This window comes from Sturnira hondurensis, unplaced genomic scaffold (assembly GCF_014824575.4).
Source record: "Sturnira hondurensis isolate 20B ecotype Veracruz unplaced genomic scaffold, ASM1482457v3 Scaffold0013931, whole genome shotgun sequence".
NCBI classification, from domain to species: domain Eukaryota; kingdom Metazoa; phylum Chordata; class Mammalia; order Chiroptera; family Phyllostomidae; genus Sturnira; species Sturnira hondurensis.
Genome location: NW_028086562.1, coordinates 1726776 through 1744786, shown reverse-complemented (window position 1 = coordinate 1744786; position 18011 = coordinate 1726776). Strand labels below are relative to the sequence as shown.

Here is an 18011-nt window from a genome sequence, read left to right as displayed (position 1 = left end):
CATTCACCGAGCACCTATCACACGCCGGTCACATCACGAACACAACCCACGTCTCCCTCCTTTTAGGGCCCCCACTCTGGTGAGGGGTGATCAGTGACAGCGCGACCACCAGAAGGAGCACGGCACCATGTTCCAGGGGTGCTGCCCACAGTCCAATTTTCACTAAGACCCTATGAGGTATTTGGCATTTTCCCATGCGAGGACATTGAGAGGGACTAGTTAGCCAAGGTCACGCAGCTGGCAGACCCCAGCCAGGCTTAAACTAAGGTTCCCAGTCACCTCTGGAGCTCACACTCTCCAACGAGCCCCCCAGTCTGTTCAGCCCAGGCCACTCTCTGTGGCCTCTGGCCTCTGGCCGGAGCCAGGCCAGAACCCTCGGCAGGCAGGGGACCAGGACCGTGTGACGACACAGTTGGCAGGGTGAGGGTCCTGGTCCATGTGGTCGGTGCAGGGCCACCTGAGACAGAACTGGTGAGACTCCCCAGGCAGGCGGGCCACAGCTGTGAGTGGCCTGGGTCATCAAGGGGTAAAAATACAAAAGGACCGAGCAGCTATGTAGATATTTTGAGAGCAATGGTAGCCAGGGTTCTTCTCATCAGAGAAGAAACCTGTCAATGTGTGTGGGGCGCGGGGGGGGGGGGGGGCAGCCGACTAGCGTGACCCGGGNGGGGGGGGGGGGGGGGGGGGGGGGGCGGCAGCCGACTAGCGTGACCCGGGTGTCAGAGTGGAACTGGAACAACGGTACAAACTCAAGGCTCTTAGTAAACAGAAGAGATATAGGTGTGTGTGCACACACACGTGCACATATATGATGAGTGAGGGCTTACACAGGCATGTATTTCTGCACAGGCTCTGCCTGCCAAGGGGATCTGCTCACCGAGGGGGGCTGGCAGCAACGCCGCCCAGGCGCGCACCCCGGCTCCAGCTGGAGGGGAACACCGTGGCAAACACACCTCGACCGAGGCAGCAGGGCCAACGCCTCCAGGAAGAGGGCACCCAGGCGTGGTGTTGGCATGGTGTCCTGGGGACACAGCACCAACTTCTAGATTCAATCACCAGAGACATTCTGTACCTGTGCCTTTCAAAACTGTGAAGGTCACAAAACATAAGAAACGCTGGAGGAACTGTTCCAGACTGAAGGAGACTACGGTTTCCGACAGTACACTGGGCCTCTTCATATGACGGGGCAGCGGGCCGGACCTGAGGGCAACACTGTAGCCATACGCCTGCTGCCCTGGTCTTGGTACCTGTCTAATGACCACGCAGCAGTGTCCTTGTTCTGAGATTTACCTATCGAAGTATTAAGGGCTCAGACCTGGCTGGTGCAGCTCAGTGGACTGAGGGCCTGCGAACCAAAGGATCGCAGTTCAATCCCCAGTCGGGGCACATGCCTGGGTTGCAGGCCAGTTACCAGCGGGGGACCCATTAGAGGCAGCCATACATGGATGTTTCTCTTCTGTCTTTCCCTTCCCCTCTAAAGATAAACAAATTAAAAAAATCGTAAAAAAAAGAATTGCTAAGAAATATTAAGGGCTTAAAAAAATGGAAAAACACTGAATGGACCAGAAGAAAGGTAAAAGGGGGAAAGGCGATGTAGCCAGTCAAAGAGCCAAGCCTAACAATTATTATTATTTAAGATTTTATTTATTTATTTACCTTTAGAGGGGAAGGAGAGAGGGAGAGAAACATCAATGTATGGTTGCCTTTCGTGCGTCCCCTGCTGGGAGCTGGCCTTCAGGGAACTGGCCTGCAACCCAGGTATGTGCCCTGACTGGGAATCGAACTGCGATCCTCTGGTTCGCAGGCCTGAGTTCAATCCACTGAGCTACACCAGCCAGGGCTTAAGCCTAACAATTATTTTTTGATTAAGCTGTTAACACAATACAAATGTTTTAAGAGTTCCTATCAACAGTCTATTGAATCTCTAACATACCTAGCAACCTAACATAATACCATTTGCTTCTTTTAAAAGTCAACTGAACAAAAATCACACGATGATCCCAACAGACACAGAGTCCAACATCTTCTCATGATAGAACGGTCCCACAATCCAGGAGCAGAAGCCAACTTCTTGGACCCGATAAAAACCAGGAAAACAAGGCCCTGGCTGGTGTAGCTCAGTGGATTGAGCGCGGGCCTGCGAACCAGATGATCGCGGTTCAATTCCCAGTCAGGGCACATGCTTGGGTTGCAGGCCAGTTTCCGGCAGGGGCCAGTTCCCTGCAGGGGCCAGTTTCCTGCAGGGGATGCGCGAGAAGCAACCATACATTGATGTTTCTTTCCTCTCTCCTTCCCTTCCCCTCTAAAAAGATAAATAAATAAAAATATTTTAAAAAAAACAAAAAAAAAAACAGGAAAACACAGCTGACACCATATTTAACGGTGAAAGATTGGACAGCTTCCCTCTAAGATCAGGAACAAGGAAAGGATGTTTCCTCTGGCTAGAGGTCCTAGCCAGAGGTATAAGACAAGAAAAAGAAGTAAAAGGCATCAAAATTAAAAAGGAAGAGATAAAACTATCACAGGTGACATGATCTTATATATGGAAAATCCCAAAGAATTTGCTGGAAAGCTACTAGAATAAAGGTATTCAGCAAAGTTTCAGGAAATAACATCAACACATAAAAAATCAATTATGTTTCTATACACCAGCAACGAACAATCTGAAAAAAAATTAGGAAAGGAATTCCATTTATAGTAACAGCTAAAATATCGAATCCTTAGAACTGTATCTAACCAAGGAGATGAAAGACTTAAACCACAAAATACTGTTTGAAGAAATTAAAGCGAACATGAGAACCCAGAATGAGTCCTGTTCGTGGACGGGCGGACACCACCGCCACCCACGGCGGCCCACGGGTTCAATATAGCCCCTAACAAGGCTGTCACAGCCTCTTGCACAGAAACGGACAAGCCGGTTCTCAAACAGAAATGAAACTGCAAGGGCTCCCGAAAGGCCTTTCTTTTTAATTGTTTTAAACTTTTATTCATTGGTTTTGGAGAAAGGAAGGAAGGGAAGGAGCAGAGAGAGAGAGAGAGAGACAGAGAAATGCTGATCTGCTGTTCCACCCATTCGTGCGCTCACTTGTTGATTCTCGTGTGTGCCCTGAGGACGGAACCCACAACCCTGGCGTATTGGGATGACACCCTAACCAACTGAGCCACCTGGCCAGGGCCATACAATCCTGAAAAAGAACCAAGTTGGAGGACTCACACTGCCCAACCTGGAACTTTCTACAGAGCTCCAGTAACCGGGCAAGTGTGGTGCTGGGATAAGGGAGACGGATGGATTGGAACTGAGTCCAGGGGAAAATCTCGCACATCTGGTCAAGTGATTTGCAACAAAGGTGTTCAGACCATTCAATGGGGAGAGGAGTCTTTTCAACAAACACTGAGGGGAAAACTGGACGCCCCACGTACAGGAATGAAGTTGGCGCCTTTCTTTATGTCGGACAGAAAAGTTTACCCAAAAGTGGATCAGATCAGAGACAACAGACAAAAACCACGAGTCACTCAGCCGAGGCACAGAGGGAAGGACCTGGACCTCCGGCTGTGTCTGGAACCAAGCATCCCCCACCCCTCCACGGAACCAAGGAACCGACACAAGATAGGAACCTAACACCAGAACCCTTTCAGAAACAGAGGGTCCGTAGTCCAGGAAGATCTGGCGCTGCAGCCCCCTTCCATAAACGACCAAGTTCCCCGAATTAAACTGTTCATAAAACGTGCCGCGCCACTTCCGCATTGCTCGTTCGGGAACTGGCCTGGGACCCTGGACAGGGGAGGTTGGGCGGAGCTTCCTCCCTGGCCTCCCTGTCCAGCAGCCTGACAAGGAAACCTTTCTCCCCACTGGAGGTGCTGGGAGCTGGGGATCCGAGACCTAACGTTCGAGCTGAAACTTACAAAACCCTTAGAAGAAAACATTACAGAAAATCTTTATGACACTGGATTTGGCAACAACTTGGAGGATATGTCACCAATAGGATAAGCAATAAAAGAAAAAATAGACAAGTTGACTTCATAAAAATTAATAGTGTTTGTGCATCAAAGGATGTCAAGAAAACGAAACGACAACCTATAGAATAAGAGAAAATATTGGCAAATCATATCTGATAGAGAATTAATATCCAGAATACATAAAGAACTCCTAGAACTCAGTCAAGACAACCCAGTTCAAAGATGGGCAAAGGACTTGAATAGACAGTTCTCCAAAGCAGACCTACAAATGGCCAGTGAGCGTGCGAAAAGATGTATGACATCATTAGTCACTAGAGAAATGCAAATCAAAACCCCAATGACACAGAACTTCGCATCTAAGCAGACAGCTATAGTCCAAGTAACCAGCACCGCTGAAGGCTGGAACCCCACGCGCCACTGACGGAAGTAAAATGGTGCGGTCACCGTGAAGAGCAGCTGGCAGTTTCTCTAAAGTTCAACGTGGAACTACCAAACCCCCCCGGCAAACCCAATCCAAAAGGACCGAAAGCAGGGACTTGAACAGATTTGCAGAATCTGTTCGGGACAGCACTGCTCAAAACAGCCACAAAGGAGAAACAAGCCAAAGGCCCAACAGCAGCTGAACGGATACACAAAATGTGACATACACACACCGCGGGACAACGTTTGGCCATTAAGCTCTGACACGGGCTGCATTATGCTGAGGACAAGTACCACAGGGTTTCGTTTACGGGAGGCACCAAGGACAGGCAACTGCACAGGGACAGAAAGGAGAGCAGAGGTTCCTAGGGGCTGAGGGAGAGCGGGGCGGGGAGTCACTGCCTGTTGACACAGACCCCCCTTCTTTTCGGTGTCACTTTCTGTGGTTTCAGCTACCTGCAGTCAACCATGGTCTGCAAATACCTAATGAAAAATTCCAGATCTAAACAATTCACAAGTTTTTTTCAATAAAGATGTGGCATATTTTAAGATTTTTAAAAAATTTTATTTATCTTCAGAGGGGAAGGGAAGGAGAGAGGGAGAGAACTATCAATGTATGGTTGCCTCTCATATGTCCCCTGCCGGGAACTGGCCTGCAACCCAGGCATGTGCCCTGACTGGGAATCGAATTGCGGTTGTTTGGTTTGCAGGCCCACGCTCAATCCACTGAGCTACACCAGCAGGGAGATTCACAAGTTTCAAGTGCACACGGTCCTGAGTGGCGTGGTGCAGTTTCGCCCCACCCCACGAATCACCCCTTTGTGTCCAGCACATCTGCACCACACAGGACACCACCCGTTGGTCACTTAGTTTTCAAGTTGGCCGACAATGACCGCAGTGCCTGTGTCCAGCCAGCCCCTACTTGGCCCCGAAGCACAAGAGTAATGCTGCTGGTGACGGTCACGCCCAAGAGGAGCTGAGGGCTTCAGCACGTGCAGGCGTGCACAGGAGCAAACAAGGCGACCCTCAGTCCAGCACTGCCCTCAGTCTGGGGCACACACCGGGGGACGGAACGCGTGCCCTGCAGACAAGAGCGCTGCACGGCATCTCAGTTAAGGATGACAAACAAGTTTGGGGTATAAAACTTAACCACTGTTACGGTTATACAATGCTGTGAACATTTAATGCCACTACATTGTAAATTAGTGCATGGATAGTTAAAATGGTATTAGGTTACGCATACTTTCCCATAAAAAAAAAAAAAAGCAATGTGGAGTTCTGGTTTAGATTTTGAACCAGAAAAAAGATATTAGCAGGATAACTGATTTTGAATGAAATCTATAGCTTAGGCATGGCTGGTGTGGCTCAGCAAATCAAAAGATCACCAGTTCAACTCCCAGTCAGGGCACATGGCTGGCCAGGTCCCCAGATGAGGGCATGAGAGAGGCAACCAATCAATGTGTCTCTCACATATCGATGTTGCCCTTCCTCTCTAAAAAATTTTTTAAATCTATAGCTTAGTTACTAGTATCGTATCATTATTAATTTTCCGGTGAGATCACTGTGTACGGCTAAATAAGACATTGTTACAGGAAGGTGTGCTTCCAGTTTACACACGACAAAGTGAACTGCAGCTCTGGTCACTGAAACGGAGCCCTGGACGGTGTCATAGCTTGTCCTCCAACGTTCGGAGGCCAGGGAAACCGTTTCGGGAGGGCCATGGGCTCGGCAGGGGGACGTTCACATTTATTTTTTATACTTTTATGTTTTTTTGAGTTTTGTGTTAAATGTCATTACTCTTGCACTTTGTAACACCACAACATTTAAAGAATTTGTGATACATACCTAGAACCGGTTCTGTGATGTTAAGTAAAGAAATGCATCCCGGCGGGGTAAATTCTGTCTGTCCCAGATCACATTCCAAATAGTCCACGCAAGGGATACTAAAAATGTAAAAGAAAAACCTCAGCTAGCTTCACCACGTCAAAAGCATACAATAGACAGATTTACGTGGTTCGGTCATAAGCCACCCGAGGCAGGCTCTTCGGTGGAATGCTCAATCCATACCCTAAAAAAAGAGCCTAAACAGAACACGTGCTGGGGTCACAGTGTCCATTCATAATACGGTACAACTTCGTCTTTCCTAAAACTTGACCTTTAAAAGACAGCACAGCACCAGTGCTGGGGTGGCTCCGTGGACTGAGTGCGGCCTGAGAACCGAAAGGTCACCAGTTCAGTTCCCGGTCGGGGCACATGCCTGGTTTGTGGGCCGGGGCCCAGTTCGGGGCATGAAAGAGGCAACAGATCAATGTACCTCTTGCACACTGATGTTTCTCTCCCTCTCCTCCCCTCCCCTCTCTAAAAATAAATAAAATCTTTAGAGACATAAGAATAAAAAAACAGCAGCAAAATGTATCCCTACTCTGAATCTCTGGACAGGGACAAACACAGATTCTGAGACCGAGTGGCTCCCAGAACCTCACGGGCAGGCAAGGCCAGTGCACCCTGAGACACGGTCCCCTCCCTCCAGGACACATACACCCTGAGACACCGTCCCCTCCCTCGGGGCCACAGTAAAGCAGTGGACGCCATCACTCAGACGAGCAGCCTGGTCCAAAGTTGGGAAACTCTCCACCCAAAGCCGGGCGGCGTTCCCATAGAGATTCTTAAATCGAAACAACTCTGTGCCCCAAACCTGGCAACATGTCAACATAAGAAAAACATTCTTACCTATTCAACAACTGGTTAATCAGGTATCTATTAAATGTTGACTTTCCAACGTCCTGCGATCCACAAACCAGAATCACGGGGCAGCCATCTACTTCCTCTGGAGGTGAGACAAACATTGACCCCAGAATGAGCCACCTGCTCACTGTGTGTGGACTCCAACCACACACAGGAATCATGAGGCTCTGGCGGCAAACACTCGAATCTACTGACACGCCACTCACCACGAGAGACGTTAACTAACTCTTCCAGGGCTGCGAGGACACTCTCGGTTAAACGGAGGCCGGTTTTCTTCTTCTCCCTTCGAATGCCAACAGACCTCAGGGCGAAGTACTCGGTGTTAATCTGGAAAGTGGGACTCTGAAACCAACAATGCAAACGTTTAGGAAAGGTGAAAACAAATGCATCTTTTTTTCCTTCAGTTCTGAATTAATATGCCCCACACAGTTGTGAGCCACAAAAGGTAAATTTGACCCCACCCCCGTTTCCTGAACCCCCAAGCCAGCCCTTCAGTAAGTAAGGCCTGTCATCTTCATCTCTCTTCCTAAAGTCACCTGATGTCTGTTTTCATGGCTGATGCTACTTCCTGTGCAGGACACTCCCAAGAAAAAGAAACTGTGTGGAAGTTTAAGTGAGTGCCAAAAGAAAAATGCGAAAAAACATTGAGAACTTCCGCCAAGATGGAGGCATAGGTGGAAACACTGTGCCTCCTCTCACAAGCAAGTTTAAAGTCAACAAAGTTTCAGTAACAAAAACACAGCCAAAACACAGAAAATTGAACTATACAGAAATCTGAACAACGAACCATTCAACCAGACCGGTAAGAGGGGCGGAGCCAGCAGCAGAGTGAGGTGGGGCAGAAAGATCTCCTGACCCAGGCAAGCAGGCTACCGTGGGCGGATCCCAGGTGTGGGGTAGTAGGCGGACCCAGTGAGGGCACAAGGTGGCAGGCTGACCGCAGTCACACATTTGCGTGCAGATAAACCAGTGAAGGACTGAGCAGTGAGACAGACCACGCAGGCCCCAGGGGCGGAAAGCAGCAGAGGGGACCACCATTGCCCCTCTCTGACCCCGCCCCCACATACAGCATCACAACCCAGCAACCTGGGTTGCCCCGCCCTGGTGAACACCTAAGTCTCTGCTCTTCAGACATAATAGGCTCAAACAGACCAAAACATTATGGCTCAAGAACTCAAAGCCCAGGAGCCGATAACTCTAAGTGATCAAGAAATAGCCAACCTCTCAGATGCACAGTTAAAAACACTGGTGATCAGGATGCTCACAGAACTGGTCGATTTTAGTCAAAAAATAGAGGAACAAATGAAGGCTAAACTAACTGAAATGAAGGGAAATGCACAGGAAACCAATAGTGATGGAAAGGAAACTGGGACTCAAATCAAGGGAGTGGACCAGAAGGAAGAAAAAAGTGACCAAACAGAAAAATATGAAGAAACAAGAATTCAAAAAATGAGGAAAGGCTTAGGAACCTCCAGGACATCTTTAAACGTTCCAACATCTGAATTATAGGGGTACCAGAAGGGGAAGCAAAAGAGCAAGTGTAAAACTTATTTGAACAAATAATAAAGGAGAACTTCCCCAATCTGGCAAAGGAAATAGACTTCCAGGAAATCCAGAAAGCTCAGAGAGTCCCAAAGAAGCTGGACCCAAGAAGGAACACACCGAGGCACATCACAATTACATTAGCCAAGATTAAAATGAAGGAGAGAATCCTAGAAGCAGCAAGAGTTAAGGGGACAGTCACCTACAAAGGACTTCCCATCAGACTGTCAGCTGATTTCTCAAAAGAGACCTTACAGGCAAGAAGGGGCTGGAAAGAAGTATTCCAAGTCATGAAATCCAAAGACCTACATCCAAGATTGCTCTATCCAGCAAAGCTTTCATTTAGAATGGAAGGACAGATAAAGTGCTTCTCAGATAAGATCAAATTCAAGGAGTTCATCATCACCAAGCCCTTATTATATGAAATGTTAAAGAGACTTTAGCATAGACGGTAGGTAGAAAATAGAGAGGAGGAGGGCAATAGTAGGGGAAATATAGAATCTAAAGAACTTGAGACACGTGGACATAAACTAAAGGGGGGGAATGTGAGTGGGAGAGGGTGTGCAGGGTAGAGGGGAGGGAAGGGGGGAATTAGAACAACTGTAATGGCATAATCAATAAAATATATTTTTTTAAAAAAAGAAAAATGCAACAGACGAGCAGTCACGGAGCAGGCTGGTGATCTGGAAGAAAGTCGAGGCAGTACCCAAACGAAGCAACAGGACAAAGAACTATGCACACAGAGTCCAAAGGATGTGGAAGGCAGGTCCATGGAGTCCAATGGCGCTCCAGCAGAAGTGACAGGAAACCATGGGAAAGTGGCCTGAGGGACGGAGGAGCCTCGTGCCAGCAGAAGCAGGTGGGGCTTGGGCAGGACAAGGCCACTGGACAGGACAAGGCCACATATGGAAGAGGACCGAGGAAGAGACCCCTCCAGGATCACAACTCATCAGTCCCAAGGACAAAGTCGTCATAAAAGGAACGAGATGCGCCCAGGACGTCCTGCGGCAGCTCTGGAGCCTAGAAAACAACGGAGCAGGCCCTCCCTCCCCAGGTCAATGCCCACACTTTCTCGGGCTCCTGGAGCTAGTTCTCGGGGGTGCCGCAGGCTCATGCCCAGAAGCCCCCCCTTTCTAACTACACCAGCTCCCTTGCTGTCACCATCCTCCCCGGAGGCCTTGGAACCCTCTTCCGCTGAAAGCTCCATCCGTTCCCAACCTCTCTCCGATTCCAGCCTCCACATCTAATGGGCATCACAAAGTCGACACATCCATCTACAGCTGCCCCATCTCAGTGAACGGCAACTCCAAGCACCCAGGGGTTCAGCCCAAAAAGCCTGTTAGTTCTTGATTCCTCCTCGTACCTCACCATCTAGTCTGTCCAATAATCGTACAGGTCAGATTCAATTTGCTGGCTCATGGGAGGCAAATAGAGTAACAACTTGACTTTAGGAAATTAATAACACAGCCAGCAGAATATACAGGTGAGAAAAGAGATGGGAGAAAGTAGAAATGCATTGAAATTACTTATTCACAGTTTAGAAAAAACTTACACTGTCCCAAGTTAATAAACCAAGACACAAAGAAAACCACTTATAGAAATGCCAAAAGCCATTTCCTCAACTATAGTATGAAATGACGGCTTTTGCTGGGGAATGAAACTAACAGGCGAGGGGAACATTTCTCAGGAAATACCTTCCTATACTGATTACTTTCACTGTGCACAGGTATTACAACCTGCATGACCTCCAGCACAACCAGGCAGACTGACTTCGAAAGGAACACCCTACACAGTCATTTAATGTGACTGGGTGAAAGTAATGGGTAAAACTCTGAATGAAAACTGGTTTACCTCTTGTAGGAAAATGTAAGATAGCCCTGGATGGCTGGTTATGAAGTTCACAGTGGCGGTTTTCAGCCTTTCTAACATCACAATGGAGCACAGAGGAGAGAAATTCTTCATCAGCCAACATCTGTCATCTGTAGAGAGAAAATTCAACCGCCTTACTTTTCAGTGGAACAGTAATTCCACTGAACTCGGTGCCCTTTTCGACTACCATCTCCTTGGCTAAAACTGCAAACTCTTTGAGGGCAGGAATTATGTTTGAGTCTTTTTCAGGAGGCCACACTGTATAACGGGAACACACCGGGGCTGAGAAGTCAATCCAGGTTTGCCACCTACTAGCTGTGTGGCCTTGGGCAACTCTTCTCATCTGTAAAATGGTGAGAACAAGAGTTTCACTCTCAGGACCCTGGTGAGGGCTTACAGACACGGCAGAGTGTGCAATGCTAGGCCATAGTACAGGACTAAGATTTATTAGCCTCGTCACAGTACACCCTCAGTAAAGCACCCAGTTCTTCTCCTTACCCCGCTTAACGTGAGCCCTGAGCAAGGTTCGGGCTTCCCTTTTCATCTCCTTCTTGCTTTTCTCTGGCATCGAGTAGTGAGCTGAGTTGATAGCGAGGCGAGAGTGGGTGTAGGTGGAGAAGACATCTCGGGAAGGCTGGCCTTGGCCGATGGTAAAACCCAACACCTGCACCTGGCCATAAAGGCAAGTGACACGACAGATGCCACTAAAGGTGAAACCCTAGCGGGGGGGAGGGGGGGGAAGAAAGGAAAAAGTAACATTACAGACTCTGTTACCAATGACTGAAATTTTCTGGGGCCTTAATTATTACTCACATATCAAAATGTGGCACATTTCTAAATAACAATACGTTGTAGTAGGTGACTATCAGGCACTGGATGTTTTGGACCTAAGATCATACCCCATGGCAGCTACCGATACAGCTGGTGAATACGGACACATAGAAAACAAGGGGGCCCCATGAACCCCGCTCTGCTGTCCTCCTGGCTCTTGTCTTTAAAAGGCGCACTGCCGGCCAAGTCTCCGCGTTGGTGGGTTTTTTCATTTTCCTCCTGCACTGGAGGGAACCTCGCACAGGAGAGTCCAAGTGAAGAGTTGGGAGGGGGGCTACAACCAGGCTTCGTGGGTTCGGATCCTGGCTCTACCTCTACTGTGTTCCCTTTGGCATGTTACCTAAGCTAAACCTCAGTTCCTTCCTAGTAAACACTCACAGTAAGAGCGGTAATGCCTCCATGCGAGCTGGGCGTACTGAACGGGTTCATACACCCAAAACACTTAACACGCAGAGACTGGCATTACTACGCACCATTAAAGTCCCTTTCTGCTCTGAAGGTCTCGATTTGCCTCGGCAGAGACCTTCTTACCCTCTGCTCAGCACCGCCGCCAGGAGGAAGGGGGGCCGGAGAACCCGCAGAGGGGACACGGCCTCCTCCCGGCCTGCGACCCCGGGGGCTGCGTCCCCGCTCTCTCCTGGCGCGACTCACCTGATCCCGCGGCAGCAGCAGCAACGCTCGGCCTGGGCCGGCGGGCCGCAGTGGGGGGATTGGGAGGGGCGCGGGGGCACTCGGGGCAGGTTCCTCGTCCGAAGCCCCGCTGAGAGCCGGGCTGGGGGCCCGGCTGGGGGCTGTGGTCTTGGGCCTCGGGGCCGCCGCCGCGCGCGACACCAGGCAGGTGCCCGCCCGCCAGTCCGCGCCGGCCGCCTGGGCCTGCAGCAGCCGCCGCCGCAGGCGCCTCCGGCCGCACCAGCGCAAGATCCGGAGCCGGCGGCGGGGCCGGCGGCTGAGGACGAGCTGGGGCCGGGTCTTGCGGGCTCGCGCCCACGTGGAACGAAAGGGACCCCTCTTCTGCAGCTGCGACGAATCCGCCATGCTGGGTGCCGGCGCGGGCGGCCCTGAAAGCTCGCGAGATCTCGTCGCTCCGCCCCGCGGCCGGTCTAATGGCCGAAAGGCGAAGCCTGGGAGTCGCGGGCGCCGCGGGCGCTGGCAGTCGTTGCGGCGCACCCGATCTGTCGCTGTACTCTCCAAGTCTCCCGCGGGCCTGCGGGGCCCCTGGGGTTGGCGTTTCGGCGACCACCGACCTGACGATCCCACATTGTGGTCTGCGTTTACATTATGCAAAAGCCCACCCGGGAGCCTGGAGAGTGACAGACACGTCCAAAACCCCGAGTCCCGGGCCACCTCTCCGGAAATCCATCCAACTGGGATCATTTTTTTTCCTGCAGCCAATCAATCAATCAATCAATCTCCAGGACAAGCGGTTTAAACAAACCCCGGCTATTTGCATACTCTCGGTTTGCATGCATTTGTCTTTGGGTTGAAGGGGACAGCCCTGTAAACAAGGCAAAAACCTCAGAAGTTCCCGGTCAGAAAACAGAACTAGGGGGCGGGGAGGTCAACTCAAATCTTGTTTCATTCTGTAAACTGAGGCCCATGGGAAAGGTTCTAAAACTGGCAGTGAGGCAGGAAATACTCAGGAAGGAGGCAACTGTGGAGGTGCCCCAGGGCTAAGATAAAGGACACTGATACAAGACTGGGACTCTGTCCCAAGACTGGTTCCCGCTTTCTGGAAAAGCACTGAATCATGGTGAATCACGAGTGCACCTGCGCAAAAGATCCTACTGACCCCTGCTTCATTATAGTAGCATAATAAATTAATTATAATTTATTGCAAGTCTTTATTGTGGGACCCCCTTCCCAGTTGGCCAATCAAGGAAAATCACCAGAGATCACATGCGCAGTAGCTTTAAAGTAATGTACGTGCGCAATAAAATTCTGCCAAAACTAGCCAGAAAATATCCTCACTGTAAGAACAGAATCCCTCCAGCCTCTGAGGTCAGTCTCTGCTCAAAGTTGGCCTGCTCCCACATTCTTTGGAGTGTATTACTGCTTAATTAATCTGCCCTCTCTTTTTCTGCTGTAAACTCTCTGTGTGCTTGGTTCAAGTCTTTGTCCCCAATCGCCAAGAACCTGGGTACTTGTGCCCACCTATGACAGCGGCTCTAGATAACAACCCTCCATACCCTGTTCCTCAGGCTCTCCAGAGACCATGTGTCCCTGCCTCCCTCTGCACCCACCCCAGTCTCCCAAAATGTGAGGGTTCCCTGCCTGAGCCAAGTGAGGCACAAGGGCCGGACCAGAAGCCACAGGGTCCAGAGGAGCTAGCCAGCCCAGTTCCTGAGTATGACCACCGGCTGGAAGCCAGGGGATAGGGCCTGGTGCCAGCAACACCTGGGTTCCAGTCCCAACCGTGTCTGTCTCGGCCGACGTGTTCGGAGGGCAAGGCTCTGCCATGTGGGCCCAGGACTGTCTGGCCAGCATGTCATTGGGGTGGCTCACCTGGCTGTCCTGCAGCTTCCCCTTTCCTGCTACTGGGCTTTTAGGCCCCACCCCCCCGCACACCGCCTCCTGGACTTCAGCCACCTGACGGATTACCTTGGTGCAGGCCTGTCTCCTCTCTCCACATTGACTATCTCCAGGGCAGACACAGACCCATAGTGACCCTCTGTGACAGGGCAGCGAAGGTTCAGCAGAACTGTCACTTTGTGGAACCCGTGCCTCCGGGGTCCTCTCCTGCCCTCCACAGGAGGACCTTGCCAGTCCTGACTCTGGGGTGCCCACTTGAACTCCCTCCAGTCCAGCCACACCTGGGCCTTCCCCAGGCAGTCTAGCCAGCTTCCACTCTGTAATTCATTCTTTTGTCCTGGCTATTAAAATGCTTTGTGTTCCAGTTCCCTCCCAGTTACTTCCTGGCTTTGTGACGTAACTAGGCAGCAAGGACTAAAGCAAGTGCAGCCTCTCCACTTAGCCATCTCCTCCCCACTTCTCCCCGCTTCCAGACTTCTTGCTCTCCCAGATGACAAGTGGTCTTCTCCCTGCTCGTGGAGGGAAGTGGAGAGATGCTTCAGGAGCTTAGCGAACCTACACTGGGTTAGTGCCCTCATGAAGTCCACAGCCTAGGCAGAGGCAAACAGGTGCTTTTCTGGTAAAAACATAGTTGCTTACAGTCTGTGCAAATCACAGATGTGGGGGGCTGGAGGGTGCTACCAGTGCTTGGCAGCAGGATGCCCTAAACATGAAGCACCCCCGACAGTTGGCCCAGTAGGAAGATTCTGGAAGGTTCCGGAAGGTTCTGACTCATGTGGACTGGTCCGAAGAGTTGTAGGTAGATCCTGGGAAGAGAAGACTGGGGTGGGGAGAAACATAAAAACTGGCTTGGGATGACCAAAGGGCTGTCAGGAGCAGGAGGCTCTGTGCTTCCTCCAAGTGACTTAAGGGCAGGAGTGACAGAAATGGCGGAAGGCCCTTTGGAAAATCAGAGAGACTGCAAAGCAGACCAGGCTAGCACACTCTTCGGGCAGGACTGAGTCACATTCCCAGGGCATCCCTGTTGGGGTCCAGCCAGCAGTTCCCAAGTAGGCCACGAGAAGCAAGGCCCCCCATTGCATGCGAGGGTGGGCTGGTGAGAAGCGCGTGGTAAGCAGAAGCAGTGTGGGGCAGGCGTGGTGGTTAATGTCAAGTATCGGCCGGGCTGGGGTGTGGTGCCCAGCTGTTTGATCCAACAGCCACAGACATTGCTGTGAAAGCATTTCTGTACCGAGGTTAACATTTAAATCAGTAGACTGAGCCCTGGCTGGTGTAGCTCAGTGGATTGAGCGCGGGCCTGTGAACCAAAGGATCGCGGTTCAATTCCCAGTCAGGCCACATGCCTGGGTTGCAGGCCAGTTCCCAGCATCGAATGCATGAGAGGCAACCACACGTTGACATTTCTCTCCCTCTCTCCTTCCCTTCCCCTCTAAAAGATATATAAATAAGATATTTTTAAAAAGTACCAATTCTATATTAAAAAAATCAGTAGACTGAGTAAAGTTGAAGACCCTAAGAGAAAAGACTGAAGTCCCCGAAAAGGGAAGGAGTTCAGCCTTTGTACTCAAAACACATCAACTTTATGGGAATTTCCAGCCTTCCCTGCAAACTTTGGACTTGCCAGCCCCCACGCTCCTGTGAGCCAACTCCGTAAGATAACCCTCCCTCTACATCCTACTGGTTCTATTTTTCTGAAGAAGCCTGGTGAATATGGCAGGTTTCTCTGCTACATAACTTAGTGAGTCTTATTTTTAATTGACTTTTTCCATTACCATTTAGTCCTTTTATACCTCTCTCCCCACTTTTTCTAATTTATTACTTTTAGAGAACGAGAAGGGAGAGAGAGAGAAACATCAGTTCGTTGTTCCACCTATTGATGCATTCACTGGTTGCTTCTTCTACCTGCCCTGACCAGGATTGGAAACCACAACCTTGGCGTGTATCGGGACAATGCTCTAACCAACTGAGCTACTGGTCAGGACCATGAGGCTTTCAATGCTAACACGCTTTTCCAGGTGGGGCCTGGGTATGTGCATTTCTCCAGGTCGTTCTCCACCTCTCCGAAGGCCTATTTTCAGGACTGTGGGTATGTGACAAAGCCCACAGGAAGTCATGGTTGTAGGGGTTGGACAGATAACCTCAGAGATTCCTTTCTGTCTCTCAGGCCCGGGATGCTTCCCAACCCTTGCCTTGGCTTTCGCTTCAGACCCAGCAGCCTCAGCAGCCATGGCTACCACTTTTTCTGGGCCACGCACTTTGGTGTTGAACAGATAAACATCTCCAGGCCCAGCTATCCTGTGTCACTCTGGGATGTGAGCTGTACGATGTGTGTGCTCAGAGTCAGCCGACGTGTATGCCACTCTGAGCATGCTCTCCCCACTGGGGGCACCCCAAAGAGGGACGGGAGGAAACCCTGCCCACTCTTCCCCCACAGCAGTGGTGGTGGCTGGGTCTGACCCCAAACCCATGCGGCTGCTACTGCAGCCCTGCTGAGCCCCTCCTGGTGCCCTCCCCCCCCCACCCCCCGTGAGCAGGAGCCCCAGCAGTTTGCCCTTCTCCCCTCCTGAACTCCACCATGCGCTGGGGCAGGTGCACAGTCTGGCCCCTGATTTCCTGGGTGGCCGCAGCGCCTCAGTCACATTGCAGAGGTCCCTGTCCCTGGGGATCCCTGGCTCAGTGTTCATCTTCTGTAAGGGCTGCTTCCCCATCTTCCTGCCTCCACACACCTGGGAAAACCCGTTCTCCTTTGAAACGTCTGCCCCCGTGGTTAGCTGTCTCCATGGCCTCGGCTTTTACCTTCTGAACACTACCAGGTTCATCCCTCTTCCCCAACACCGTCACCCCGGCTTTAACTCATACCACTAACCCCCCTCCTCTGGACAACTCCGTCAGCCTCCTAGGGGTCCTCCCTGACTTGGTTTTGAGCCTTTTCTAACATGTTCCTCCCTGAACTCAGAGACACATTCCTGAAACACAAGTCTGAACATGTCACTCCTCTGCCTAAACCCTAGGGGCTCGCCATGACCACAGCTGAGGCCCCCTGCCCTGACTGGACACGCCTACTCATGCTCTCCTTCTTCCTGGAATCTGACCTCCCACCAGCCCAGTGGAAGCTCCAATAGGGCCTGGAGCCGACTACCCCATTTCACTCCCTGGGCAGGTTTTGCTCCCTCTGCTTAGCATGCATGACCCCTCCCCTTTGTCCACCAGGCAGAGCCCCATTCCCTCCCAAAAGCCTCCCCTGAGGCCTGCCCCCTTTTCCATATATAACTTGTCAGCCTCACGGGTCAAGCAGTGCTATCTTTGAGAGACAGGGCGGGGACCCGTCTCTATCCTGTGTCTCCACACCAAGCACAGGGCACTAAGGGGCCCTCAGTCAAGTGTGGGGCCACAGAACTTGCTGGACGTAACCCCTACAGATCAGGCACGAGGCCACAGGCACGAGGCCACAGGCACGAGGATGATCGGGAGGCGGTAGCACCCTCTTTTCTGTGCATCGTTCTCAGCTCCACGCACCAGGTGGAGATCATGGTGCTGCTGCTACAGAGATTTTTGAGTGGGTGTGTACCTCACTGGTGAGCAGCGACAGTAACTGTGGGCAGCTGGGGGGGCAGGTGCTAGAGGGCTGAGACACCAGAGTGGCATCTGCCTCACCTTCAAGGCCACGGTGTCCTTCTCTGCCTGGCCAGGCAGCCAGAGGATGCAGAGCACTATCGTCCGCCTGGCCTGAATGAGGACCACCATCGTGATTATTTTCTCCAGCAGGCAGCTAGCCAGGTCCCTGGTGCTGGCCACCCTGACAGCCAAGGTGAGGATCGCCCCAGAACACTGGGCCATCTCCGCGCACATCAGGGTGCCTGGGATCGGGGGCACCAGCGGGGTGCTGGGTGTGGCCCTCTGGCCGAGGCTTGTCCCTGACCTGAAGGAATGGGACAGACAACAGGGCCCAGAAGGCATGTCCCAGGGGCTCCTGGGGCAGCAGCAGCCAGTGTTGCAGAGAGTGCTGGACTTTCATGGCACAGAAGATGCCCATGCCCTGAACATTCTCTGTGAGCTCCGCCTACAACTTATATGGGGCTGTCCCGGTAGCTCATGGCCTCCACCAGCTCCTGGGCTGT

General features: G+C 51.3%; 1 protein-coding gene across 2 annotated transcripts in view; it reads right to left on the bottom strand.

Annotated features, from left to right (window-relative positions):
* NOL9 (nucleolar protein 9) overlaps nucleotides 1-12439 on the bottom strand; it is a 34098-nt gene extending 21659 nt beyond the window's left edge. For both annotated transcript variants that reach the window (XR_005068815.1, XM_037062064.1), the window contains exons 1-6: nucleotides 12016-12439; nucleotides 11032-11251; nucleotides 10516-10643; nucleotides 7329-7464; nucleotides 7108-7204; nucleotides 6223-6320 (exon numbers count right to left, since the gene is read on the bottom strand). Coding sequence is in view for 1 of the 2 variants with exons in the window: in XM_037062064.1 (XP_036917959.1) it covers nucleotides 6223-6320; nucleotides 7108-7204; nucleotides 7329-7464; nucleotides 10516-10643; nucleotides 11032-11251; nucleotides 12016-12399 (1063 nt within the window). In the remaining variant the exon portion in view is untranslated. The remainder of the gene's footprint in view (nucleotides 1-6222; nucleotides 6321-7107; nucleotides 7205-7328; nucleotides 7465-10515; nucleotides 10644-11031; nucleotides 11252-12015) is intronic.
* Nucleotides 12440-18011: the final 5572 nt, after the last annotated feature.